This window comes from Andrographis paniculata, unplaced genomic scaffold (assembly GCF_009805555.1).
Source record: "Andrographis paniculata isolate CXL003 unplaced genomic scaffold, ASM980555v1 Contig59END, whole genome shotgun sequence".
Lineage (NCBI taxonomy): Eukaryota > Viridiplantae > Streptophyta > Magnoliopsida > Lamiales > Acanthaceae > Andrographis > Andrographis paniculata.
Window position 1 is genome coordinate 2,488,955 of NW_026137594.1, and position 26,098 is coordinate 2,515,052.

The 26,098-nt window shown below is 31.6% G+C and overlaps 4 protein-coding genes across 8 annotated transcripts; 2 read left to right on the forward strand and 2 right to left on the reverse strand.

The window, feature by feature from the left end:
* Positions 1 to 1,205: 1,205 nt before the first annotated feature.
* On the reverse strand, positions 1,206 to 3,275 carry LOC127258523 (cyclin-D3-2-like). The gene is made up of 4 exons (XM_051285390.1): positions 2,527 to 3,275; positions 2,218 to 2,419; positions 2,002 to 2,126; positions 1,206 to 1,911 (listed from the first exon to the last, which is right to left on the reverse strand). Exons 1-4 carry the CDS (start codon positions 3,019 to 3,021, stop codon positions 1,663 to 1,665), a joined length of 1,071 nt encoding a protein of 356 aa, XP_051141347.1. The 5' UTR covers positions 3,022 to 3,275; the 3' UTR covers positions 1,206 to 1,662.
* Positions 3,276 to 11,265: 7,990 nt separating this feature from the next.
* LOC127258378 (F-box protein SKIP2) lies at positions 11,266 to 13,345 on the forward strand. Its single transcript, XM_051285192.1, has one exon. The coding sequence runs from the start codon at positions 11,380 to 11,382 to the stop codon at positions 13,009 to 13,011; it is 1,632 nt and encodes a 543-aa protein (XP_051141149.1). The 5' UTR covers positions 11,266 to 11,379; the 3' UTR covers positions 13,012 to 13,345.
* Positions 13,346 to 14,823: 1,478 nt separating this feature from the next.
* Positions 14,824 to 18,619, forward strand: LOC127257901 (small RNA degrading nuclease 1-like). 2 transcript variants are annotated; one of them, XM_051284435.1, is made up of 12 exons: positions 14,824 to 15,014; positions 15,305 to 15,487; positions 15,599 to 15,688; positions 16,052 to 16,120; positions 16,251 to 16,391; positions 16,529 to 16,645; positions 16,752 to 16,821; positions 17,015 to 17,110; positions 17,372 to 17,487; positions 17,563 to 17,670; positions 17,747 to 17,848; positions 17,942 to 18,619. In XM_051284435.1, exons 1-12 carry the CDS (start codon positions 14,982 to 14,984, stop codon positions 18,257 to 18,259), a joined length of 1,443 nt encoding a protein of 480 aa, XP_051140392.1. In that variant the 5' UTR covers positions 14,824 to 14,981; the 3' UTR covers positions 18,260 to 18,619. The 2 variants fall into 2 exon arrangements, with proteins under 2 accessions (XP_051140392.1, XP_051140391.1); XM_051284434.1 differs by having other exon boundaries at positions 14,825 to 15,014; positions 17,015 to 17,115; positions 17,362 to 17,487.
* Positions 17,136 to 25,315, reverse strand: LOC127257899 (phosphatidylinositol 3,4,5-trisphosphate 3-phosphatase and protein-tyrosine-phosphatase PTEN2A-like). Of its 4 annotated transcripts, none has more exons than XR_007840181.1 (16): positions 25,099 to 25,315; positions 23,945 to 24,355; positions 23,135 to 23,236; positions 22,991 to 23,047; positions 22,301 to 22,366; positions 21,480 to 21,656; positions 21,287 to 21,373; positions 21,120 to 21,184; positions 20,968 to 21,044; positions 20,719 to 20,765; positions 20,426 to 20,556; positions 20,172 to 20,241; positions 19,056 to 19,619; positions 18,241 to 18,350; positions 17,515 to 17,740; positions 17,136 to 17,425 (listed from the first exon to the last, which is right to left on the reverse strand). XR_007840181.1 is itself a non-coding variant. In XM_051284432.1 (13 exons), exons 2-13 carry the CDS (start codon positions 24,344 to 24,346, stop codon positions 19,116 to 19,118), a joined length of 1,785 nt encoding a protein of 594 aa, XP_051140389.1. In that variant the 5' UTR covers positions 24,347 to 24,355; positions 25,099 to 25,315; the 3' UTR covers positions 18,886 to 19,115. The 4 variants fall into 4 exon arrangements, 1 of the variants encoding a protein (XP_051140389.1); XR_007840180.1 differs by having other exon boundaries at positions 17,136 to 17,443; XR_007840182.1 differs by lacking the exons at positions 17,136 to 17,425; positions 17,515 to 17,740 and having other exon boundaries at positions 18,035 to 18,350.
* Positions 25,316 to 26,098: the final 783 nt, after the last annotated feature.

Sequence of the window (26,098 nt, forward strand, 5' to 3'; positions counted from 1 at the left end):
TTAGGATATTTTATTAAAAAAATATATATATATATAAATATTTTATAAAAATTGTAAAATACAAATGATAAAAATTTAGAAATTTTGGTGCAAAAGCTATACTTATAATTTTATGCTTTGTTTATATGCACTAAAAAAAATTGTTTTTATAATTATTTATCTATAATAATATTTTTAAAATATTACGGTCAACTATTTATTTCTTGTGATGCTTACCCAACACCATAGCAAATATTTTGAAAAAAATGAAAAATTGTAAGGCTATGTTTGGTTGGTTTTCGGACAGCATTGGCCTATGTTCCCAATTTTATATTTTATTAAAATAACTTAATACATATTTTCAATTTTTAATACTATATATATATTATATAATAAATTACATATTGATTAAATAAATTACTTCTAATCACTTCCAATTCAATAATCCAACCCTTAACCAAATACACCCTTAAATTTCCAAAATCCACAAATGTTATACTTATTTCTTTTCCTCAATGAGTTTATATATATATATATATATATATTTTCCTTTATCCAAATGCAAAATTTATACTTTTCATATTAATAAATTTAATTACTATCAAATTTATACTAATTTATTTTAATATCACTACACTACATTAAATTAAAACACACTAAAAAAATCATTACATACAAAAATTCTGATAATTTTTAGTATTCGCACCAAAAGTAAATATAAATACCGTTAGTCGACGTAAGTAGTAATATTCTTAATCCCAAAATATTTACCACTATATTATTTTTAATTTAAGCAATTTTTTAATTCTAGTATTTCCTCTTTTGTTTCTCCATAATCAATTTATAAATACTCAATAAAACGACTAAAAGATCACCATATATTCCAGAAAAATCAAGGCAGTACCAACAGAGTTACTACTCCGTCTCCATCACTCTCTAAACCTAAATTTATTTTCGTAAAAAAATATCCATTTTCCTACTTTTTCTATACCTTAAAACGTAAAATTTTACCTATATTTCTTGAAAGTATTATTACAGTCTCTTCACATCAACAAGACCAAAATTGGCACGAAACCTGATTTGATTTTGACCCAAAACCTCTATAAGATGTCCCAAAATCTACCCTAAAGATCATGTCCAAATCCCACCTTGACTTTGATGTTAGAATCATCACAAAACAACATTTATCAAAAGTTCACATATACATACAAACAAACAAGCAAGCAAGAAAGAAAGAAAATTTCGAAATACCAATTTGATTTATATATCCCACATCGAGACAAGTTATACATATATGTAAGGATCCAACGAAGTTAAGGAGTAAATAGTTTCACCACCAACCTGTCCAGATTTCGTCGACGAACAAATACGCCCCTGTTCTTTCATCGACCTCGGTGGCAATCTAATTTAGGCGCTGTAATATGCTAGAAATGCAATAGAATGTGCATAACAATAAAAACGATGTCTTGAATCCAAACTCCGGGAATCGACCTTAAAGATAGATCACAGAGAAAAAACTTTCAAAGTACCTTTCTCACCGATCTCACCAACCGTACCCGATTTCAATCCATCGATTGCAACGATATTGGTCGGATGGACAGACTGAATGAATGCGATTCGGGAGAAATGTCGCGGATTTGAAAATACGGTAGGATTCATAGCTAAATATCAAATAACGGAACCTCAGCGAGGATAATCGACGAATACGGGGTGCTGCTGATCCTGAGTTCGGCTTCTTTTGAATAAAGGATCGGAGAATTGCGACCCAGCAGCCCATGAATCGACGGAGCTGTCGGAGCTGAAATAAGTGTCGATTACGCCGCTCGGACTGCTCGGCGGCGCGCACTCGTGTTTGCGCTTAGGGCAAGGCTTGCAAGTAAGGCCACCTCCCATTGCCTCTGCGATGAGGCTTCCACATTCGTCGATGTTTTCCTGTTGCAATCATGATCGAAAAAGCGTTAGTCTTTGCTAGCGGCAGAGAATTAGATTACGGGCAATTAAATGAGCAATTAATGAGCTAACCACGCTAGCTTTGAGGACAGTTGTCAGCTGATTTTGATACTCTGATGCATCGCAACTCTCTTTAACAACATAAATTATTATCGCAGCAGCAATGACAGAAGGAAGATACCGACAGAGGCGATAATCTGTTTAAGATTTTCGATATTGGATTGGTTTCAAATAAATTGAGATCAACAAAATGCTGCATTTAATGAACTGATCTATGAATGTATATACCTGCGATGATGGAAACTGCTATGCTCTCACATCTTCTTAAAAACTCCAATGGCAGGTTGCTCATGGACTGGAACCTCCGGGCGATATGGTCGATGAAGGAGATAGGTGTGGCTGGATTCATTTTCCACTTGAGAGTTGAAAGGATCAAAAGCTCCATTCTTAGAATTGTTTTTGATTCGAAGAAATACTTTGATTCTTCCACCTAAGGTCACAATCCAATTGCATAACCACATAAGCAAATGTATCTAACAATTTATCTGCAGTTCCATAACAGCACGAAATCAACGAAGAGGATTCGAAGAACATTACCTGTAAGTCCAGCAGGAGAGGCACATTCGTCTCCTCCACTTTGGCAGCAATCGAAAGGCAGGCGACGGCAGCCAATTGACCCATCCATGGCTTATCCTTCCGATAACAAGCGCTAGAAACAAATCTATCGAAATAGTTCGCAGCCAAAACAGCAGTCGTAGCGTTGAATCCGTAGTAACCAATCACCTTCATCATCCACCAAATCGCCGCACTCCTAACCGCTTTCAAATCCGCATCGGAGTCAATCTCTTCGTAAATCGAACCAGATTGCTGCTTCTCCTTATCCAGGAGCGCTACAACCTCTTCGTCCTCCCACAGAAGATCCTGCCCTAGCTTTTCATCGCGAATCTCGCGAATAACCTCAGTCTCAGTCTCCGACTCCTTCAATCCCGAACCGCAACCCACATTTTCATCGAAATGCTCCTCGTCGCAGTAAAGAGCATCGAAAATCGAGTTATGGAGGAAGGATTCATGGTTTTGGATGTGCGAAACCATCTTCTTCTCCGAAGAAGAACAACACACAAAGGAATCTGCTCATTATCTTCCAAACAAAAACCAAAACCTCCAAACACCGAATCCTTCCGCCAAAACCATATCTCCTTACGCCAAATTCGCCTCTTCCTTCCGATTTGATTTCTCCCTGACGAGAGATTGAAGAAAACTCTTGAAGCGACAATGGAAGGGTAGGGAAGTAAGGGTTACCTCTGAGAGGGCTTTTATGTGGGGAGACTTTGCACGCCTGTCTTTATTTATTTATTTATTTTTACTATTTTATTTTATTTTTATTTGGCGCCTATGAAAATATTGGATTCGAATGTTTTGAGCTATTTCCTCGTCTACAGTACAATTCCTCCAGTGCTCTACAGTTCGCGTAAAATTAATAAACAAAAGTCGCGTTTTTAAGGAGTCGCGTTTTCGGACAACGGGCTACGACTAGTCAATGCCGTAGCGATTCAGCACTTGCACGCTTTCAAATAATAATATTAATTTAAATTAAAAAAAAATGCATAGAAATCAAAATAAAACAATATCCACATTGAGGCAGAGGATGCGTGTGTTGGACGGTGGAGATTTGTTTATACGCACGGTCTCGATTGCAGCGTAGCTTTAAAAGGTGACAACTCATAAGGCTGAATTCTGGGCACATGATAAGCATGACCACTCTTCAATTTTATTTATTTAATAATAATAATAATAATAATAATAATAATGGCTATTGCATGAATCCACCAATTTGAATAAATTGCAATAATTTCAATTAATAATAATGATGTTATGATTTTTATTTTTATTTTTATTTTTATTTATTTCGAGACTATAGCTAATGGAAGCACGTAACAATTAATTATTCGAATTATTAAATATACTATTAATTGGGTAACATGCAATTTAATTTAAATTAAAATAATTGGGCAATTATAAACTGTAGGTACGAAAAAGAAAAAGCCAGAAAACTTGCGACGCAGAAAAAGTGGACAGCAGCAGAATCATATTCTGCAATCAATGGGGTTTATTTTCTACTTTTACCTAATCTCCTTTTTTGAGACTTTCTTTTTTTTTATTTATTTATTTACTTTTTATTTTGGGCCTTGATTTTTGGGAAAATAAATTAAGAAAAAGAAAATTAAAGCATGAAATGCAAATTAAAGTGCATGAATTTAAATTAAATAATTAAGAATTATTGCCATTTATAATTGAGTTGAAGAAAGGAAAATTAAACTTTACTTTGGTATTATTTATTCATATTTTTTAAATATCATATTATATATTTTATTTAAAATATTACATCCAATATTTATTTATTTGTTATAGACAAACAAAATATTTAAATAGTATTAAAACATATTTAACCTTCAAATTGGCTTTTCTTTGTCTGATTTGAACTAATTGGATTGGTCCATTTTTATAATTTGTGCAGTATTCTGTTGCACAGTTTGAGAAAAATCGATCTTAAGACTGTCAATATGAACATATGCCGACCTAAAATTGATCGATTTTACAATATGCATAATCTGAAAAAATTTTGTACAATTTTGTCATGCGCAATCCGTCCATTTTAACCAATATATTTCATAACGTGTAATAAAAACAAAATAGAAAAGAACAAATCCTAATAAACTCAATATATTTCATATCGGGTAACAAAAGTTTAACCGATGTTTTTATATATTTTTTTTTATGTGATTACAATATTTAATAATTATTTTATATAGGGATCAAATACAAATAAAAAACAAAATAAAAAAGAACAAATCCTAATAAACTCAATATATTTCATATAGTGTAATAAAAAAAAAAATTTCACACTCATAAATAAAAGTAAATTCCAAATATATCATTATATACATATTAGTATTATTTTATACATAAGGTACCAAATACAAATTCATCAAAATTTCTATATACTTCACTTACCAATGAAATATATATTAATTATTATTTCTTAATTTATTACTTTATTCGTTCTACTTGTTTATTCTTTCTATTCTTGTCCATCCTACATAATTTATTATTTTATTTTTTAAAATATAATTATACACTTTAATCACATTTTAAAAATTATAATTTATAATTATTTTTATTTTAATTAAACTATTTAGTCATTTTAGTCTTAATATATAATTATTTTTATTAAATCATAATTATTTTTACTAATACACTTTTAAATTACTTACTAATTACACAATACCTAAAAACTCTGTGCCTAAACTAAATTAAATAAAATAAGTAGAATGGAAGAAATAAAATACACATTTTTAAAAAAAATAAAATCATATTAAATATTCTCTTTATTTCAATTTAATGTACATTTTTTTTTTTTTTATCATTTTTATTTGTCTTGCTCAAGTATGCTAAATATGTACATATGTATATATATATATATATAGGTCTCATTATCCATCACTCTCACATTGTATACACCTCTGTTTGTGTGTGTGAGAGATCAGTGCAGACTACAATGCAGATCGAGAGAGACAAACTGGACATATATATACATACATATACGTATATGTATATAGGCTCATTTACATAATAATAATAATAATAATAATAATAATGTCACTGATTACCTTTTGGTGTAGGGGTTAGATATGTGACCATGGTTCCTAATTTGCAGACTATTAGGTTCAACTGGTGCTATTATTATTATTATTTTTTATTTTTTAAAAAATCATAATCCTTTTGCAAAATTGCAACCTTTATTTATAGTCATACACAATCTGATTATCCAAGTTTTAAGATTGTGTTCTCTTTATTTTATTTTATTTTTTCAATATTTTTGTAATACTATTCCTCAATTATTTTTTTTTTTAATAATACACAGTTTTATTTATACAAAAAATATTGCATCTAACAAACTATTTCAATATATATATTTATATAATTAACACTATATTAAATTATATATTACTTTAATATTTTTCATAAATGTTATATAGAGCATAATATATTATAACCAAGAAAATGATTGAATTCAAATATGGTTTTTTAATAATCATATAATTTTATGGTATACTCTAAAAAAATTGAAAATTAAATTACATAATATAAATGACTAAAATAAATACAATATGTCTTGTTACAATATTAAAAAATAAATAAATAAATCAGTACTTAGAATTAATAATTTTCAATTTTAATATAAAACGAAAATAAATAAATACTAATAATTAAACAAATAAAATTAAATCAATCCAGCTATATTTGTAGTTTTTAATTACAGACTAACATGTAAATAAATAATAATTATCAAATAAAAATATAATTTAAAATTACATTTAAATTCCAAAAAAATAAATTGAAATAGTACACACTTTTTTATTTTATTTTATTTTTTAAGTATTGAAATTTGTAAATATCAATTGGGTAGGTTGATAGGTTCAGCCCACCGGTCCTTTAACGTGATCCAACTGGGCATGCGTATGCAAAAATAAATAAATAATCTTTATATATTGAAAAATAGTGATTACCTGTGCTATACATTGGCATTTTAATGTTAAATTATTTTTTATTTATAAAAAAATTGTTACAGAATTTATTATAAATATTTTAACTATTTATAATAATTCATCAAATCATTATATGTTTAAAAATTACAAAATACTTATATAGAAGTATATGAAAGAATTAATAATTACAAATAAAATATTTTTTTAAAAATATAGTCAAATATAAAAGTATCACAATATAACACACAAAATTAAATCAATATAGAAAAGGGATGATATCAAAATATCTACAAAATATACATAAATAAATAAATAAATAAAATCCACATACAAATTATTAATATACAATAAAAAAAATAGAAATAAAAGATCCAACATAAAAATAAAATTCATCATAATTTTTATCCAGATTCTTCCTTATGTTATTTTTAGATAAAAATGTTTAAATTTTGAGCATGATATATTGTTATCTCAAATATATATAAACAGTTTGAGTCAGATGTAAGTGACCATTAAAAAGTTTAATATGTTAGAATACGTATTATTTATTTTTTACTACAAAATTTATTAGTTAATATATATATACACAACAATAATAAAAATTAAACATTAATTTTAATAAATCAAGCAAGGCAAGAGATGATTCGATTGTGGGCTCAGGTATGGCCAATTTATTAGTGTGTTGGGCTATGTAAAGTCCAAACAGTATTTTTGGATTTTTATTTTTATTTTTTTATTTTATGATATGAGAATTCGCAGTCACTACCCAAAAATGCTTACTGGGTAAACATCAACCGAATCTAATACTTTGCAAAATAAGTCCGACAGGCAAATCGAGGTCACAAGTCCAACCCCTACACCACCAGGCCATCCCTTACTAGACTATATTTGGGTATTTTTGTTTTGTGATAATGTTGAAAAAAAAAAATCTCAGGTATAGAGAATTGTGTACATAATATAAAAATAATGAATATGTAGATTGTATTAATTTTTTTTGGAAAAATGTGGAAGAAAAAAAGAGATGAAAGAACAAAGCCTTTTTTCGCCATGTCTATATAAAATATTCATTTCGTCTCGTAACTAAGTATTTATTTACGTTTTGCGTATTGATGTTTGAATATTAATTATTATATCACAACGTATTACGAATCAATATATAATGACATTTGTACATACAATTATACAAATATTCAAATATTTTTAATATTAAATACAACGACACAAATAGTAAATAGATACCAAAGCAAAAATAAACATAAAGGGTCCAAAAATATTTTTTCCTTTACCTACAATAAAATATAAATAATTAAAGAAAATATTTTTCTAATATTAGCAAAAATATCAACAATATTATTAATATTAACTTTGTCCGAAATTTCTTAATTAATGCACAAAAAAATCCAAAATTTATTTGTATTAGGTTTTGGACGGAACTATCGTCGAACTTAGAGCCGACCCTGTGCACAATACATACTAAGCGAACATAAGATATGTATTTACAAATTGCATTCTATAAATATTATAGAACAATCTATTAAAGTAAATATTATTAATATTACTTTATCATATGATTATATAATTTATTAAAATAATAATTATAATCCAGTGTTATAAAGGAATAACATGCTTTACCGTATTATTGATTTATATTGGGTGTGTTTGTTTGAGGGATTTGTTTGGATTTCCACTGTTCATCTTATTTTTTTCCCCCAAAAACATTAAATTAAATACATATTTTTTATTTTTTATATTATATTAAAAATCAATTTTACATTCAAAACATCACATCAACACTTACTTATATCACATCATACAACTATTCAAATTTAAAATTTTTACTATTCGAATTCCAACTCAAAATCCAAACCCTCAAACAAACACACGCGTTGTGTATGTTATCAATATTATGGTAACTACCGCAAAAAAAATATATATAGTAAAAAAATACATAAATTAATAATTTAAAATATTTAATCGATAATAATAATACCCAGACCGAGTCGAGACGCAAAGCTGGCTGCCTAGTGCCTACAGGCTACAGCTACGTAATTTAAATTATTTTTGATTAATTAATTAATTAATGGATTCATATTATAAGTTTCAAGGCCGACTCTGGCCGCAAATTAGGAAAATTCTGTACAATACACAATACAATACAATACATTTTATGATGAGTATAATTAGTAGATAATTAAAAATATATCAGTGAAAATAATTATTGTATATATAAATAATTATAAATTAAAATTAAGATAACTAATTAGTTTAATTAAAATAAAAAAATAAAATTAAAAAATTTAAAATGAGATTAAAATGTGTAATTATTTCCAAAAAAAAAAAATGACAGTATGTGGGACGGACAGAAACGACAATGTGGACATGGTATCTGCGACGAATGGAGTATTACTTTCTTCATTTTAATTTTACCCTTGATTAGTAAATAATCATGTATATATTCCGTAGTTACTTTAATTAAAATAAAAAATTTTAATATATATATAATTAAAGTATGTCAATTTTTATTTTATTTTTTTTCTAAAGAAGATATGATATGAATTTTGGAAATTACTAAAATTACAATGTGAAGGTAGAATGTGTGATGAAAAGATTTTTTTTTTATATAAAATAGTAAAGTATAATTATTATTTTTTATTTTTTATTTATTAGAAGTATTAGTATTTTACAGTACTTACAAAATCTTTGTTGTTATTTTTTATTTGATTTTTTTTTTTTACACCATTTTTTATTTTGTTGTCTCTTTAAAAATAATTTACAAAAATATATCCAACAAAAAAAAGTGCAAATCGCCTAGAAAATATATAAATGAAGTGAAATGTTATTAAGGACGCATTTAGTTTGCATTTAAAATAAAAATTACTCCTATTCTTTTGTTATACTTCCTCCGTCTTATAAGAATGATATCTTTTGTTTGTTCCAGAACAATGACACAATTTTTAATTTAGTAATTATACTACTACCTAACATAATTAATACTCTTACAACTTCTAATATATTATACAAATGTCATTGTTTTTATATCACACAATCTAACAAGAACATTTTTATCATTTTCACTGTAAACCAATAAAATATTTATATTAAAAAATTTACATTAAAAAAAAATATTACCAATTTTATGGGAAATGAGTAGTATACAAATTTAACAAAATATATAATATTTTATCTCACAAAATATTATATCAAATTAATATTTAAACAAAAAACCAATTTCAAATCAAAATTAAACAAATCCAAACAGTCTTCTTGGAATAAAATAAAGAGTGAAGTACATATATCCATATGTATTTAATTTATTTTACTCTAACTCTCTCAACTCATAAAATATACACACTTCTATTTTGGATTTATCTAATTATAAAATAATTATTTTAAAAATATCTTATTTTTATTTTTCTACGAATACCTATATTTTACTATCATATTATTACTTTTACCTAAAAAAATAAGTACAAAATTATCTTTATATTATTTTTAACTAACGACTATAATTAAAATACTATTATTTCTTAAATTTTACATAAAAATAAATGTTTATTTTAAAATATGACGAGTCTGTTTATTATGTGTTTTGATATTTTTAACATAAAATACAAAACACTATTTAGATAATATAAAAATAAATAATTTTTTTTTTAAGAAAAACCAATCATCCGGCAAAAACAAAAATGTATGATTGAATATATATACATAAATGATAATCGAGATCAAAAAATGGTTGGATCACCAAAAATACAAACTAAACAATTTTATTTTATTTTTTCAATTTTTTTTTTTTCTTCTAAAGGAGCGTAGGATAGGGGTATAGTAGGTAGCCAGGTAGGTGTAGAGGGTATAGGGAAATGGTGTACACGTACAGAGCTATAGACAATTTAGACATGGCATTGCAATTCCAGTCATTCCCATGAAGAAGAGAAGCGGTCGTGGAGTTGACGCGCAGCCTTTACACCCATAGTTCCCATTCACTCGCTTTTGACGGGTCAAATATATATATATTTTTTTAAATAATATTCCTTCTATGCGGCTAGAAAATATATATATTTTTATTTTTTATTATATAATTATTTTATTAAATACTTTTTTTTTTTAACAAATATCTCTATTTTACATCATATTATTACTTTTATATCAAAAGAGTAAGGGCAAAAATATTATTTCACTACTTTTATTTACATACTATAATTAAAATACTATTATTCCTTAATTTCTGCGCCAAAAATAAAAGTATACTTTTAGTTTGGACGGAGGGAGTATCTTATTACATACAAAAATTTTACCATACGTAATTATTAAAATTAGTTATTATATAATAAAAATAATTATAAATAAAAATATAAATATAAATAATTAAATAATTTAATTAAAATTTTAATTTTTTTTAAAAATTTGAAATATAATTAACATATATAATTATATTTTTAAAAATAAAATAATAAATTATGGATGTATTTGTTTAGAGAATTGAATTTAAAATATATTATTTATTTTATATTAAAAATTAATTTTATATTAAAAATATAATGTTAATGTCTATTTATAATATATTATATAATTATTTAAATTTAAAATTTTTATTATTTAAATTTTAATTTAAAATTTAAAGTTTTAAAAAATACATCATATATAAAAAAGACGAAAATAAAAAATAAATAAGAGGACGAAAATAAAAAATATGGCTAACGAGGGAGTATTATGTTATTTAATTTCTAATTTAATATTCTTACCATATGCCTCATCTCTATCTCTATCTCTATTTCTATGTATTAAAGCATACGCAACGCAATCGCCATTTCCATCCCCACCCCACCTGCCACACTTTACCCCCTTTCTCATTATCACTCACCGTTTCCTCCGCCCCGCGGCGGCGCGTGTGCACACACTTAAAATGGGTCAGGCGGCGTCCGCCCCCGCCCACGTTTCTCTCACCGGCGGCTCCGCCCGCCTCTGCAATCCCAACCTCGAGATTCACCCGATCCGATCTGTTTCCGCCGCATCGGAAACTTTCCCCGCCGATCCGCCGCCGGATTACACATCCGAGATCCCCGACGAATGCCTGGCGCTGATCTTCCAGTCCGTGAGCTCCGGCGACCGGAAGCGCTGCTCCTTAGTCAGCCGGCGATGGCTCGCCGTCGAAGGGCAGAGCCGCCAGCGCCTCGCCCTCAACGCCTCCGCCGAGGTGGCGGTTCACCTCCCGGTTCTCTTCAACCGGTTCGACTCCGTCACCAAACTCGCCCTCCGCTGCGACCGGAAATCGGTCAGCCTAAACGACGACGCTTTGACCCTAATTTCCCGGCGGTGTCGCAACCTCACGCGGCTGAAGCTCCGCGGCTGCCGCGAAATCACCGATCAGGGGATGCTCTCCCTTGCCACAAACTGCAAATCTCTCCGCAAATTCTCCTGCGGATCGTGTATGTTCGGCGCCAAGGGGATGAACGCGCTTTTGGACAACTGCACCTCGTTGGAGGAGCTGTCCGTAAAACGCCTCCGAGGAATCAACGACGGATTCGCCGCCGAGCCGATCGGCCCCGGCGCGGCGGCGGCGGCGTCGCTGAAATCCATCACGCTCAAGGAGCTCTACAACGGCCAGTGCTTCGGGCCATTGATTGCCGGATCGAAAAACCTAAAAACATTGAAAATTTTGAGATGTTTAGGCGATTGGGATCGATTGCTCGAAACAATAGCGGTAAGAAAGAATTGCCTGTCCGAAATCCACTTGGAGAGGCTCCAAGTCAGTGATTCAGGGCTAATGTCGATCTCCAAATGTCCTGAATTGGAGATATTACATTTAGTTAAAGCCCCGGATTGCTCTAATGACGGCATCGTTGCAATCGCCGAGAACTGTCGGCTTTTAAGGAAAGTTCACATCGACGGATGGAGGACGAATCGAATCGGCGACGAGGGAATAATAGCCATTGCGAAGAACACGCCAAATCTCGTCGAATTGGTGCTAATCGGAGTCAATCCGAGCTCGATAAGTTTGATGGCATTGGCGTCGAATTGTCAGAAATTGGAACGTTTGGCGCTCTGCGGGAGCGAGACGATCGGCGACGTTGAGATATCGTGCATTGCCGCGAAATGCACGGCGCTGCGGAAGCTTTGCATAAAGGCTTGTCGGGTGACGGATTCGGGGATCGAGAGGTTCGCGTTTGGATGTCCGAATTTGGTGAAGCTTAAGGTTAAGAAGTGCCGTGGCGTGACGGGGGACATCGCCGATTGGCTTAGGTCGAGGCGGGCGGCGCTGTCGGTGAATTTCGACGCAGATGAGATCGAACCGGAGGCGTTGGACGCGAGCACGAGCGACGGCGCGATCGACGATCGCGTCGAGTTCCCGGCGATCGTTAGCGGAACGGTGAATGTGAGCGACGTTGCTTCGACGAGCAATGGGACGCGGCTGGCCAATAATAAGTCGAGGTTTAGTATCTTCGCCGGGAGGAGTCTCGTCGCTTGCGCGTTTAGGAGGTTGTCGAGCAGCGGCAACGGCAACGGTAATGGTAATGGCGGATCGAATTTTAGGTAGTTTTTGGGGATGGATTTGATTGATGATTGTTGGGATATTGTTTGTTCTAAACTACCCCATTGTTGTTATTGCATTGTTTTGATGTTTTGTTGATTTAACCATCTTGTCAAAACTTGAACAACCCTTTTTACTACAACAATTCTATGTGTTTATTTTATTTTTATTTTATTTTAATGTTGTGTTTGGTTGTTGGCAATTTGTCTTGTTACAATATATTATTATTATTATTATTATTATTATTATTATTATTATTATTATTATTATTATTATGTGTATTGTTTGGTAGTCTTGTAGGGCAGCAGCTAAGTTTGAATAGAAATGATTTTTGTGGCATTGATAATTGACTTAGAATTGGTCCACAGAGTGGAGTCTTTGAAATATTTTGATGTCTTTATATTATCCTCCTCCAACTCATCAATCTTGATCCATTCTATTATTTTCTTATTGGAGTATTGTAATCTATTCTCATTATCCCACTATTTTTAGACGTGTGTTGAATTTTTTTAGGTTGATTTGGTAATAGAGAAAAAATTAATAGAAATTGGTGTCGCGTGTGATGTACTCATGATAGAGTTTAACGATCAAAATTCTAAAATTTCCTAAACACTAACAATTACTAGGGTTTGTTTCTTTTTTTTGGTTGAGTTTGAAAAATTTTAGTTTGAGTTTGATATTAAAATAATGTTTGATGGAATATTTTATGAAAAAAAAAATGTATCTTTTTCGGAAAATACAGAGCCCAAATACTAAAATTTGGGGTGAAAAAATACTCCATGTCCCAAATATCGTGCAACATTTGTGTTTGGCACGAGAATTTAGGTGGGGAGTATTAAGTATGGTAATTTGAGATAATTTAGATATTAAGTGATGTGATTGGAGAAAGAAATGATTTTTTTTTTTTTTTTTTTGAGTGATGTGATGGGATAAAGTGAAGTGTATATTAATATATGTATAAAAATATTATTAATTATTTCTAAATTTAAAAATGTTGCAGTGAGTTTGGGACAAACAAAAAATAAAATGTTGCAGTGAATTTAGAACAAACAGAAAAGGAAATGTTGCAAGGTGTTTGAGAGGGAGGAGTATTTTATAAATTTTGGAAGTAACCTTTTTATATTAGTGTATTTACAAATATCAATTTGATTGAAATTATTTTATTTATTTTAATTCCATAATAGCTGATATAGACTAACATCATGTCGGCTTGAATATGGAGCTAAGGAGGCCGTGTTAAATTTAACATGGTCTATGTTAATTGAAATTAATTTTATGAAAAATAAGAAATTTAAAGTATAGTAAAATATTTATCCACTGAGAAAAGATGTAAATAAAAATATTTTAAGTGTGTTTTGCGTAAAATATTATAAATTTAATTAGATTAATTTATATTTATTAAATATATTTAAAATAAATAAATTTACTATAAGGAAAAAATTTATATTTTAATATAATGTAATAAAAAATATATTTTATCGATTAAATAAATACTTTGTCACGTTTTAATTTAAATTCTGTTTCATTTTAAAGTATTAATTTTTATTTTAAAAAAATAATTATATATTAATATTAAAATATTTTTTTTTAAATTTTAACATATTATTATTATATATATAATTATTTTGTACATAAATATAATATTAAAAAATAAAAATATAGTTTTTTTTTAATATTTTTATTAATTAATAAAATATTATTATTTAATTTACTATCAAATTCAAATAAATTTGATTTAGGATGGTAAATTTTTTTATTTAAATAAATATATTTATTAAAACATTAATTTTCAACGGTCATACAAACCCTAGCCCGAATTTAACGATTCCCCATTCAGTCCCTACTCCCTAACACAGTGACCCATAAACCCTAATTTCGATTTTCCAGTAGGAAGACTGGTGCATCTGCTCTTGTCGTTCGTTCCTCCCGCGTGGCGACGCACACGCAATCAATTTGTGTTCTTCTAACCGGTAATAATGGATAAGTTGATCGGTTCTGCGAAGAAGGAGGTAAGTTCTTTGATTTTTGCGTTTTCGCGGATTTTTGTTTTCAAACTAATCAAACTCGTGATTGTGTTTTTTGCTTACTGTGTGTACTTCATTAATGCCAACGTGCGTTCTTATGCTTCCTTGGAGAATTTCGACGAGTGAAGATGCTTGTTTTATTCTTCATAGTTTCAGAATAATGCTTAGAACTATCCTTTTTAAAATTTGTTCTGTTTTAGGTATCAAACTTTCCTTAATTCGTGTAAAATTATCCTTTGTGATTGGATTTTAATTTGTTGATTTAATGTTGTTAGGCTTTGGTTGAGATGGTGAAATTGGCACAAAAGAGAGGAATGGTCGGGAGTAAAGGTGGCTGGAAGGAGTTTTTGAAGGTTTATGACAAGAAATTTGGGGCAAGCTTGAGTGACCCTTCCAGGAGACCTGTTGATTCTTTGGTTGCTTTTTTAAAAACTTTTGAGCAAGTGGATGATCTTAAGGTGAATTTTCTGATTTATTTTAGCGATTCTCTCCGCAGAAGGAAAAGGGTATATACTAATTTGCTGTTGAAATTATGAATATCTTCTTTCTATGATATGTTGTATTTTCAGTTTTTCAAGAAAGTATTGCAATGCCATAGAAACCGTGATGAGGTGGAGCAGCTTAAGAAAACTTCTCCTAAAGATGAAACTGCTGAACAGGTCTCAATTGATTTGTCTAGAAATAAGGCCCCGTTTGGTTTAATGGATTTGGATTTGAGGGGGTATTTTAAATAAATAGATTTGCATTACTTCAGATTTGAAATATTTAATAATTATAATGTATCATTTGGTTGTAGGAACTATTTGAAATATTAGAGGCAATGAATTTAAAATCTCTAGCAAAAACTTAGATATTTGAAATCCGTCTCCTTGCCAAATGACACTAGCGAATTTGATTGACTTAGTTAAAATATTTAATCCAAATCCTTCCAACCAAATGGGGCCTAAAGGAATTTCACTATTTGATTTTTGTTGTATAACTAAATGTTAGTAGAAGTGAGTGTGTTGTTTCTGTAAATGCAGAGATTAGTACGCCTGACTTTGGAGCATCCTCTGTATCCAATCGATTATTCCTTTCCTTCTCACGAGGAGGTTGGTTTACCATGACATGCTTATTTATTATCCCTTTTTTGTGTTACGGTGTGTATATATATATACTTATCTATATGGATGTATTCAGTTTGTTTCCATATTTTACTTCTAAATTCTTGAGCTTCTATAGGAATGGATGGTTATAAAACACAAAAAGAAGTCCAAGTCTCCTATGTCTAATGAAATGATCGCCATTGATTGTGAGATGGTTCTCTGTGAAGATGGCACGGAAGCGCTGGTTAAAGTTTGCGCAGTAGACCGCAATTTAGAGGTACTGTGTCTCACACTGTCATACACTTGTACTCTTAATTTGCCAGTATCAAGTGATGAAGGAATTTTATTGAGGTCAAACCAGGATCTCTTAATTTTGTTTTGTTTGATTTAAATTTAAGGTTTGTTCAATGTTAGGTTAAGCTAGACAAAGTTGTACATCCAAAAAAAGAAATTGCAGATTATCGGACAGATATAACTGGAATCTCTGCAAAAGATTTGGATGGAGTAACTCATACGTTGAAAGATGTACAGGTACACTTTTTTGAGCTTATAGTTTCTGTTAATTGTGATTTATTTATACATACAAATTCTTGTTCTGACTTTTATTTAATTTTTCTTTGGTATATTAATGTGACAGAAATCTCTAAAGAAAATATTATCACATGGTGCCATTCTAGTTGGGCACAGTCTTAGTAATGACCTTCAAGGTATGTTGTCACATCTGCAATTTGGTTTCGTAATCTCATGTATTCATTTGGCGGATAGAAAAGTTGTATGATTCTGTTTAAGGGCTGTCTTTGATAAAGCCGTGACTAGCAGGAATTGTTATTAATCCCTATTTCTCTATTCTCTGCCACATGCATTATTTGATTTTTATTCATTTTTGTTTCTCATCTGAAGCGCTGAAATTAGATTACTCGAGAGTGGTCGATACATCCTATGTCTTCAAGTATGCCAATGGACTTATGTACAAGAAGCCATCTCTGAGTTGGCTGTGTAAGGTTAACCTTTTACCCGTCCATTTGGTGTGAGCTGTGTTCATCTCACTAATTTTTCAAAACACTTTTTCGGTTACAAGGTAACAAAAAAATGAATAAATAAATCAATTTCTTAAGTCCAATTTCAAAAGGCTTTATATCCAAGAAAAATATCGGAAGATGGAAATTGCTATAATAGACATAATATTACCTTCTCGATGCTTCCAGCTAGCTATTGTGACATGTTCTATGTTCTTTCTTATAAGGTAGGCTTTGTTAGGTTATGAACTCCGGGAGCAGGGGAATCCTCATAACTGTCTAGACGATGCATGTACTGCAATGAAGCTTGTCACTGCAAGGTTAGAAGGAAGAATCAATGATGTCATAGATGAGGAGGTAATTCAACAAATTTGTTACGCTTACCTATACTTGGAACTCATGTATATATTTCATTGCACTTTGCAATTTTAGGTGAGGGAATCCGACGTGGCAAAGCTGCTCGTACACAGAATCCCCAACAATGTTCTTAGCAAAGATTTGAGTAGCATTCTTCACGGGGAATTCACAATCGAAGTCAAGGTTCGTGTAATTCTATTTTCATCGCTTTCGTATTTCTTTTGCTCGTCCCTCACCATTCGATAATCTCTTGCTACAGATGGGTAAAAAGGTCAGAAATACATATTCGGCCTTTGCAATCTTCAAAGATCAGCAAGAAGCAATTAAAGCATTCGATAAGCTTGAAGGTTCTCTAGAAAAGGTATTTATTTTTTTAGGCAAAAATTTCATCTGCGATATCCATTTTTTTGACATCTTTTTTCATTCTTTCTTCGAAAATCTGATTATGTTTTAGGACTCATGTGGGCGATTGCAAAAGCTTGTGAAATTTGAGCTTGATTCAGGAATATCTGGCACTTTATGTGTGTGTAAGATTTTTCACGAGATCTCCGACCAACTGACAAAGAAGAGGCCAGCTGAAGATGAAAACACTCTTGGCATATCGAAGAAGTTGAAAACAGATGAAATATTAAAACAGCTCGAGGATTGCCAACAGTGCGAGGCGTATTTGAAAGAGATTGAAAGACTGCAGACAGAAATAAACAAAAGAGATGAGGAAATTTCGAGCTTAAATAAAATAGTCGCTGTACTTACTAGGAAACAAGGGCTCTGAGCCATCGAAGCTCTCGGATTTGTTTTGAAAAACATCATTTTTATGGAAATGTGCAGCTAGCTACGCAGCGAGCTTTGATCTTATGAGAAGCCTGCGAAAAAAAAGAAACTTTTGGTGATCGACGAAATCAGGTTCTTTATCGACATATTCATTAGTCATTTTTTACTTATAAATGTTGTGTTTTGGTATTAATTAATCATGCTCAAATATCCTGAGTCTTTAGATATGTATTTTGTGAGGTATTTGTTTTCTTGTTTGTGATGAATTCTAGTTATTCTTCTTGGCCTTTGTTATGTTGTAGTGAGCAACAATCTCACATTAAGATGAGTTTACTTGAATGAATATTATTATCTATGTCCATATTGATTTAACATTTTAATTGATTGCCTAAATAAAATTAAATAAAAAAAAAGAAACAAATTACTGAACAAGGCAAAATTAGATCATTTTTAGCAAACACGAGCATATAATTCAACGAATGGTTAGACTCAATATCACCAAAATAGCTTTAAACAACGGAAATACAGTGTTAAAAAAGAACTTCTAATATGATACTTTAAATAAAATAATTAAGATTAAATACAATCTTAACAATATATAACTTTTGACAGAATTTGAAAACATAATAAACAAAGAGTATTTGGAAATTACCAAAATACAAAAGGGAAATATTTGCATGATTGTGCAGTAGGACAAACTATAATAAGAAAAAGGTAATGCAGATATTTAAGAATTAGGCTTTTTATTGTTAAGGACGAAAGAAACTAAAAGCAAAGATGAACAAGAGTGAACTTACAGATTCCTCCGGCGCCGGAAACGTCAGAGTCGACCGAGAACCTCATATCCCAACTTCCTGTCATTCGCTTTCATAATCCTCGTCGTCTCCAAAACTGAAAACCGAGGCATCTGCTGCAATGGCCTTGATATCTGTGGGATCAAAGCTCGGGAGATTCGGGGGACTTTTAACATCGTCGATTTTCATTTCATGCCCATGTATAGGCTGCTGCTGGGAATTTGCGGGCTGTTCGGTCTGATGTGTTATGGTCGAGACGCTGTCGGTTTTGGAGCTGGATTCTGAGTGTCGGGCGGGTCCTGAAATAGAGATGGCGTGGCTTGTCGAGCTTCTTGATGGATCGGTTTCTTCCCCTTCGCTGTCGGAGAATACGTCATCTTCGTTGTCTGGTTTGCTTGAGGCCTTGTTTGCTTGAGAGTCGGCCTTCCTTTGGCTGCTAGAAGAAGAATCTCCCGGCTTTCCTTCTGCGCCTTTAGTGTCGCTGTCTGATTTGGTCTTGGCCGGGATCGTTCCACCATAGTCGATCATCACAATTTCGACTTGAAATCCGGGTGAAGGTAGTTTTCTCTGCGACAAGGGAGATTGTGAGCGTAATTCTTACATTGTCGCGCCAAATAATGTTATTGCAAGACTCATGGTATAGACAGCGGTTAAGATATTGATTAGAGCACATTAGTATATTAGTATAAAACAAACGTTGATAGCACATGATGATAATTTGCATGACATGACATAATTGATATCGATGTTATGAACCAACAACATATGGTAATAATCCACACAATATGCATTATGTGTACTACTACCATTTGCTAATGAGGGCTAATCAGCACAGTGTTGATTTATCCTAGGGGTGTGTTTGTTTGTTGTTTGGATTTTGGATTGAAATTTGAATAGTAAAAATTTTGAACTTAAATAGTTATATGATTGTGATATTTTAAATATAAAATTGATTTTTATTATAATATAAAAAAAATATATATATTTGATTTGATGTTTTGGAAGAAAATTTTTGTAGGAATAGTGAAAATTCCACAAAATCCCTCAAACAAACACACCCTTAATCAACACCTTAACCGCTATTGGGACATGTGAGCAATTTGTAAATAAGAAGCTTACATTGTCGAAGCCATCAAGTCCTGAAGCATCTAAAATCACTCGATTTTCCATCATTGTAGTATTCAGCCAACTGAATACAAGCAAACATTGATATTTTAGCTTACGTGTTGAAGTCATGTCGAAAGTATCAACAAACCATGCACAGTGATGAAGTTATTGTCACAATCAAACATCCATCATGAAAGGATACTTAGATGAGAATGGCAATGAAATATAAACGGGTTTATCAAGTGGAAGGAGTAATAAGTTGTTACCAATAAAAATCCCCGTGGCCGTCGTGAAAATGAATTTTGAAGTCCCCTATCAATTCAGTCAGACCAGGTTCTCCTGGTAGAGCAAAAACTACGATGCCCTTTTTGTTGGCACGGATCCAGAAATCTTCGGGCTTCAACATTCAACACATTTTCTTAGCTACTTATGCAATTTTTCCATATAGCTCCGCAATAAAATGTGTCAGTGCTAGAGATAATAATTTGCTTTTTCTCATAAGCAGCAGTTTAATCACTGAATCAATCAGAAAATACAACTAATTAGAAAGTAAACTCACCATGAGATTCTTGGTTTTTGGATGCTTTTTTGTTGAAAACAAAAGTCCTGTAAAATAAAATTTCTATCACAAGGCCACGATATTTCATGTGGGGTGGAGAAAAGTTGGACAACAATATGAAATTTCTTATCACCCATGTTGAGAGCATATATTTTGAATTGCATTTTAAAGCTAGTCGTGTAGGATTTAATACTGCTCAAAACTGAGACATAGATCGGAGAAATGAAATTGAAAATTCTAACATTATACCATTATGATTTGAAATTGTAATGGCAGGCCTAACCCAATATGGGCAATTATGAAGACGAAATCCTCTTAGCATGCACCTGCAATGTGCTGTGGTCAGTAACTAAATGTAAACAACTTGATGTATCAGGAAAAATGAATCATTGGAGAAGTACCTACGTCCAGGGGGAGTTTCGCCATTGAATTGTGTCAAGATTCGTTCAAAATATTTCACATATCTCTGATTAAATCACAAAAGTAAAATAAGTTAACTGCTCAGGATATGCAATAGCCCCCCCTTTTTTTTTTTATAGAATTGCTTAATTGGAAAATTTTGACTAACAATCTGGCTTGGAAGAATAAGACCCTTCCCATCTACGCATCTTTTCTGATTATAGTAATCGATGCACTCCTCAGCAGTTGGGAAAAACTGCAAGTAGAAACAAACTAGCAATGGTTGGAAAACAAATCAGAGCAAGTCATCTGGCCAACTGAATAAAATCAGCAGTATGATATTATTAGGGACATTTTTTCACCTTTAAGAACAGAAGAAGACTGCATATCATCAATCCTGTCCTTGCTTTACCAGCTTTACAGTGTACAACTACAACATTTACTATATCCTCCTTCAACCAGGAGTAAGCACTTTGACAAAACAATTTTATGAGATGAATAGGAGGGCAGTTGTGATCATCGAATGGAAATGATGCAACCTGAACATGTCATGGGTTGGCAGATCAATTTAGATTTTCACATGGAAGTAGTACCAATTGGGAGATGGCTAAAACAGATACCAGAATCAAAACTACAAATAGGTTTTAATTTCAAAACAAAGAACAATTTTAAGGAAGAAGAATAAATCCACTAAAAACTCTTGCCAATGCTAGCACAATCAATTTTCATCACCATTTTTCAAACAGAAAAAAATGTTCTCAAAAGTCAAATGGGGAAGGTTGTTATCCTTCCAAACTACATGATCATTGAAAAGAATAAATAAATAAAATTTTATCATCACAAGTCATTTATTGACTGCATCAAAAAGGAAGATCTAATGCAAGGTGGTACATCATATTCATATATCAATGGGTTGGGTATACTTGCTATAAGAAAGTGAAAAGGTATAGTAGAAGATTTACTCACTCAACAAACTAAATTGTCATCACAATATATGACATAATCAAGTTCCAAATTCTTAAACATTAGCAAGCCATCATTTGAGAACAATATCAAACCACATATGGCACTAACATATAAAAAGGGAGTGCTTCATGTCAAAACTCCAAAGTGAACCTAAGAAACCACAAACTTCTGGTTCAGTATAAAAAAAAAAAGAACAGGTTTGTTAAACAACCTATACCTTCCCCTCAAATAGTGAAGCATCATATAATCTCTCAGAACAAAGGTTGTACACTTTGTATTTTCCCTGCACAAATAGAACTGTTTCAGGCAAACACTGACACGAATCTGGAATCATCAAGTCCATAGCATATGTGCTCTACTGTGAAAGCATAAAATTATGAGATCCAAAACATATCAGGTCCCGAAGTAATGATAATCCCCTTTCCCAAAGTAAGACAGTTGTCAAAATTGTAAAAGGAGCATTTTGCCTAAAACTCTAACCCGGGGAAGATGCACTGCACCAATTTACATTCATTCACTTTGACACCAACCTGCTCACATGCAAATTAGCAAGAGGGTGATGCAGATCTAAACATGGATCGACCTCTTCTTGTATTGCATTAAACTAACATCCAGTCTATATAGTTTAAGTTCATAGGGAGATGCATCTTTTTATGGCTACGGAGAGAGAGAGCATCAAGGGGTGTATTAATTTCTGTCAGAAAATTCGACACCTGAAACTATGGTTAACTATAATAGGCTCACCCAGGGTAATTTTAAAGGACTTTACCAGAGAAGAACAGAAAAAAGGAGAACCTTGATACCAGTCCCATGTTTAAATGGCAAAAGGTTGTTGTGAAGGAGGGTGAGTTGTCATATAGAAACTAGTTTTTTTGGCTGTACATATAAAAAGAATAAGAAAATTTACCTTGTGATGAGTCTCAAAAAACTTGATCACTTCCTCCATATGATTCCTATACAATCCCTGCATTAAATTTGAAGGAGATTCTCAAGAGGGAGAGAGAGAGAGAACAAAAAAAATGAGGATGTGAAGTTAGTGAAAGCATCTTACCTCAAAATAACCAAATAGTCCAGAACTTAAGTCACCAGCAGGGAATCCCATGGCAATAATATTTTCAGTGATATATGTCATATCTAAATCAAATCCTCCCTCCTGAACACAGGTGAGTTATTATAGAAACACCTTCAGTTAAAGGGATATCTGAACTAAGAAATTATGATTATCAATTGAAATGGAAATAACTTATTGCTTGCTTAAGTGCTCACACAAATAATGAATGGCCTGATAAATTGGAAGGAGATCAACAGCATTATGTAAGTTCTGAGTGCTATAATTTATGATTTCATGTAATCAAAACCCAATGGTAAGATTGAAATTGTGATGGTTGTGGTTGACATATTAAAATATCCAGGACCAGAGGTTCAAAGGTACAACATTTGAGTTAAACTGTTACCATTTTTATCAATGCACAGAAGGAAGAAGAGACAGTGTTAGTTCTTGTCTTGCTGTCATGTCCTCAGTCCACTGTCTTTTGTAATGGTTAGGCTAATCAAGACTAGTATCAGTATATTGATCAACAATACAATGGCCTATAACTAAGCAAGAGCAATCTCTGCTTATCTATTGAAACACGTAAATTAAAAGTTTTAGGCGTGTAGATTTGTAATGCCAAAAGACAGCTAAAGGTGTATCAAATTGAAGCAAAAACACAGGAATTGCAGACAGACACTGCAATTAACAGATGTAAAGAGAAAGAAAAGACTACATATAGATATCAAATAAAATGAAACAACCAGAAGCTTAGAAAATAAACAGAGATCTACATCAATTGGACATTACACAGAATAAAAGTTTGGGTACCTGGTATCTCCGCTTATTTTGTGAGACAATGTGCCTTGCCTTAACTTGCACAGCCTTTACAGCATTTAAAGATGTATCAACTATTCCTTTTGTCAATGATTCCACAACACTTGATTGTGCAGGGGCAGAGTCGTTGCTGTCATTGGGTGCTTTATTGGGAAACTGCAGTCCTAGTCCACTTGCAAGGCGTGAAAACGTGAGCTTCTCATCATTTATAGATGGTGAATCCTGTTGTTTTTGTGAAAATTTTAAACTTCTAGCCCAAGATAAGGCTGTGGTAGACAGTGTAGATGAGGAACCATGTGCCGGATGCTCTCTCTCAAAATCACTGGTTGGTGGTGATCCAACGTCAGAACCCTTATCAGGCTGAGATGGAGATGACTTCACAGTTTCCGACTCCATTTTGGTTTCCTGATACACAAAAATTTAAACAACTGTTAGGTATAAATTCCCACCCGTGTAAGACAGCAACATAAAGGTGAACCTAACATCATCCAACATGTATTTAACAGATATTATTTGAATTAAAGATCAACATAGATGAGTATTTATAAATTGTAGCAGGCGTTCAACTTATATTCCTCATTTCCGTCATTCTACAATCTCATTGACAGAAATGAACCAATTTTCTCATGTGTTTACACTTTACATATTATATATCAAATAGCAACCAAATTTTCCACATTTTTATCCATTATAACTGTATATTATTTTCAAAACCTCGAATTCCATACTATTACACATACATGCAAACCGATTATAACAAATCTACTGTAGGCAATCTTCTTTTACAACAGAAACAACAGTTAACTTTTACAAACAAACCACAATCAAATGTGTTCTTTTTCACATTTTAGTTTAATCATAAACGGAATCTTATCAAAATTCAGGTAATGACTATTTTAATAGATGCTTCAACATTCATGAAGGCAAGCGGAACTTCCATCAATATAATAATTGGCCACGCAAACGAGCTCAGATCAATCTTAGATTCAAACAATCATCAACGCCATTGCGTTCAAACTAGCGACTGCGCACACAAAACTCTATGGAAATCAATTATACGTACGACCAGAAGCGAAATAGCAATAGTAAGAACAACCAAAAATCAGATCTAATTACTTTGGACTAATCAATAATACGTGAATGACTACCTCTAATGAACAACTGCAAGCCCTCGCTTCGCTTCGTATCCTCAACCAACCGCTTGAAGATCTTTCTTTCTTTCGTTCCAATGGCGATTCAGATCTTTCGAATGAATCAACAAGTCAACCAATCCCCGGCCAGCAATTGTGCATTCCAATTTCCAAATTTGCGCGGTGATGTTTATTGAAATTGCAGAGGAATTGTGAGCTGTGTGTTGCACTTGAAATGAAATGCGATCCGATTGAATTCGCAGCAGCATTTATTGCCGAGGCCATTATTGTCTACGGAAGCCTCCACGGCGCACAGATGATCTCTCAACCATATCAACGGTCCAGATCAGTTCTGGCAAAATAATGACGTTGTTATTTAGACTACTTTATTTGCAATGCACTCTCGTCACGTGACTACGATAAATTAAAACGTGGCCACGGATACGTATTTCATACTCATATAATTGTAATCAATACAATTCTTAATATGTTTACCCAATCAATATTTTCTTGACAATGTATATAATACTTTCTTTGATTAACTTGAAGATATATATTTATTTTTGACTTAAAATTTTAAAAAATAAGAATATTTTAATTGCAATAAATAATTATAAGCAATATAAAGATAATTTTATTATTTTTTTTATAGTAAAATTAATAATATGATGGTAGAATATGAGTATTTATAAAAAATGTGATATTCTTGAAATATTTGTTATGTAATTAGACAATTTAAAATAGAAATATATACTTTGTGAGTCGATGAAAAAAAATTTATATTCTATTTTTTTAAAAAAAATATATATTTAAAACTATATACTTCCTCCATCTCACTTACCGTATTCACTTTTTATTTCGGTATGGCTCACTCAATTATACACTTTAATCTCATTTTTACATTTAAAATTTATAAATTTTTTTATTTTAATTAGACTAACGAGTTATCTTAATTTTAATCTAAAATTATTTTTATTATATCATAATTATTTCCTAATTATACCCATCCTAAATTCTG

Excerpts from the sequence above, each read along its gene's own strand:
- LOC127258523 (XM_051285390.1), bottom strand. The coding sequence starts at position 3,021 with ATGGTTTCGCACATCCAAAACCATGAATCCTTCCTCCATAACTCGATT. Across the intron at positions 2,127-2,217 it reads AGCAGTTTCCATCATCGCAG|ATTATCGCCTCTGTCGGTAT; the intron begins GTATATACATTC and ends AATCTTAAACAG. Across the intron at positions 1,912-2,001 it reads CTGTCCTCAAAGCTAGCGTG|GAAAACATCGACGAATGTGG; the intron begins GTTAGCTCATTA and ends TGATTGCAACAG.
- LOC127258378 (XM_051285192.1), top strand. The coding sequence starts at position 11,380 with ATGGGTCAGGCGGCGTCCGCCCCCGCCCACGTTTCTCTCACCGGCGGC.
- LOC127257901 (XM_051284434.1), top strand. The coding sequence starts at position 14,982 with ATGGATAAGTTGATCGGTTCTGCGAAGAAGGAG. Across the intron at positions 16,646-16,751 it reads ATACGTTGAAAGATGTACAG|AAATCTCTAAAGAAAATATT; the intron begins GTACACTTTTTT and ends TTAATGTGACAG. Across the intron at positions 16,822-17,014 it reads TCTTAGTAATGACCTTCAAG|CGCTGAAATTAGATTACTCG; the intron begins GTATGTTGTCAC and ends TCTCATCTGAAG.
- LOC127257899 (XM_051284432.1), bottom strand. The coding sequence starts at position 24,346 with ATGGAGTCGGAAACTGTGAAGTCATCTCCATCTCAGCCTGATAAGGGT. Across the intron at positions 21,657-22,300 it reads CTTCACTATTTGAGGGGAAG|GTTGCATCATTTCCATTCGA; the intron begins GTATAGGTTGTT and ends TGACATGTTCAG. Across the intron at positions 20,557-20,718 it reads CAAAAACCAAGAATCTCATG|CCCGAAGATTTCTGGATCCG; the intron begins GTGAGTTTACTT and ends TGAATGTTGAAG.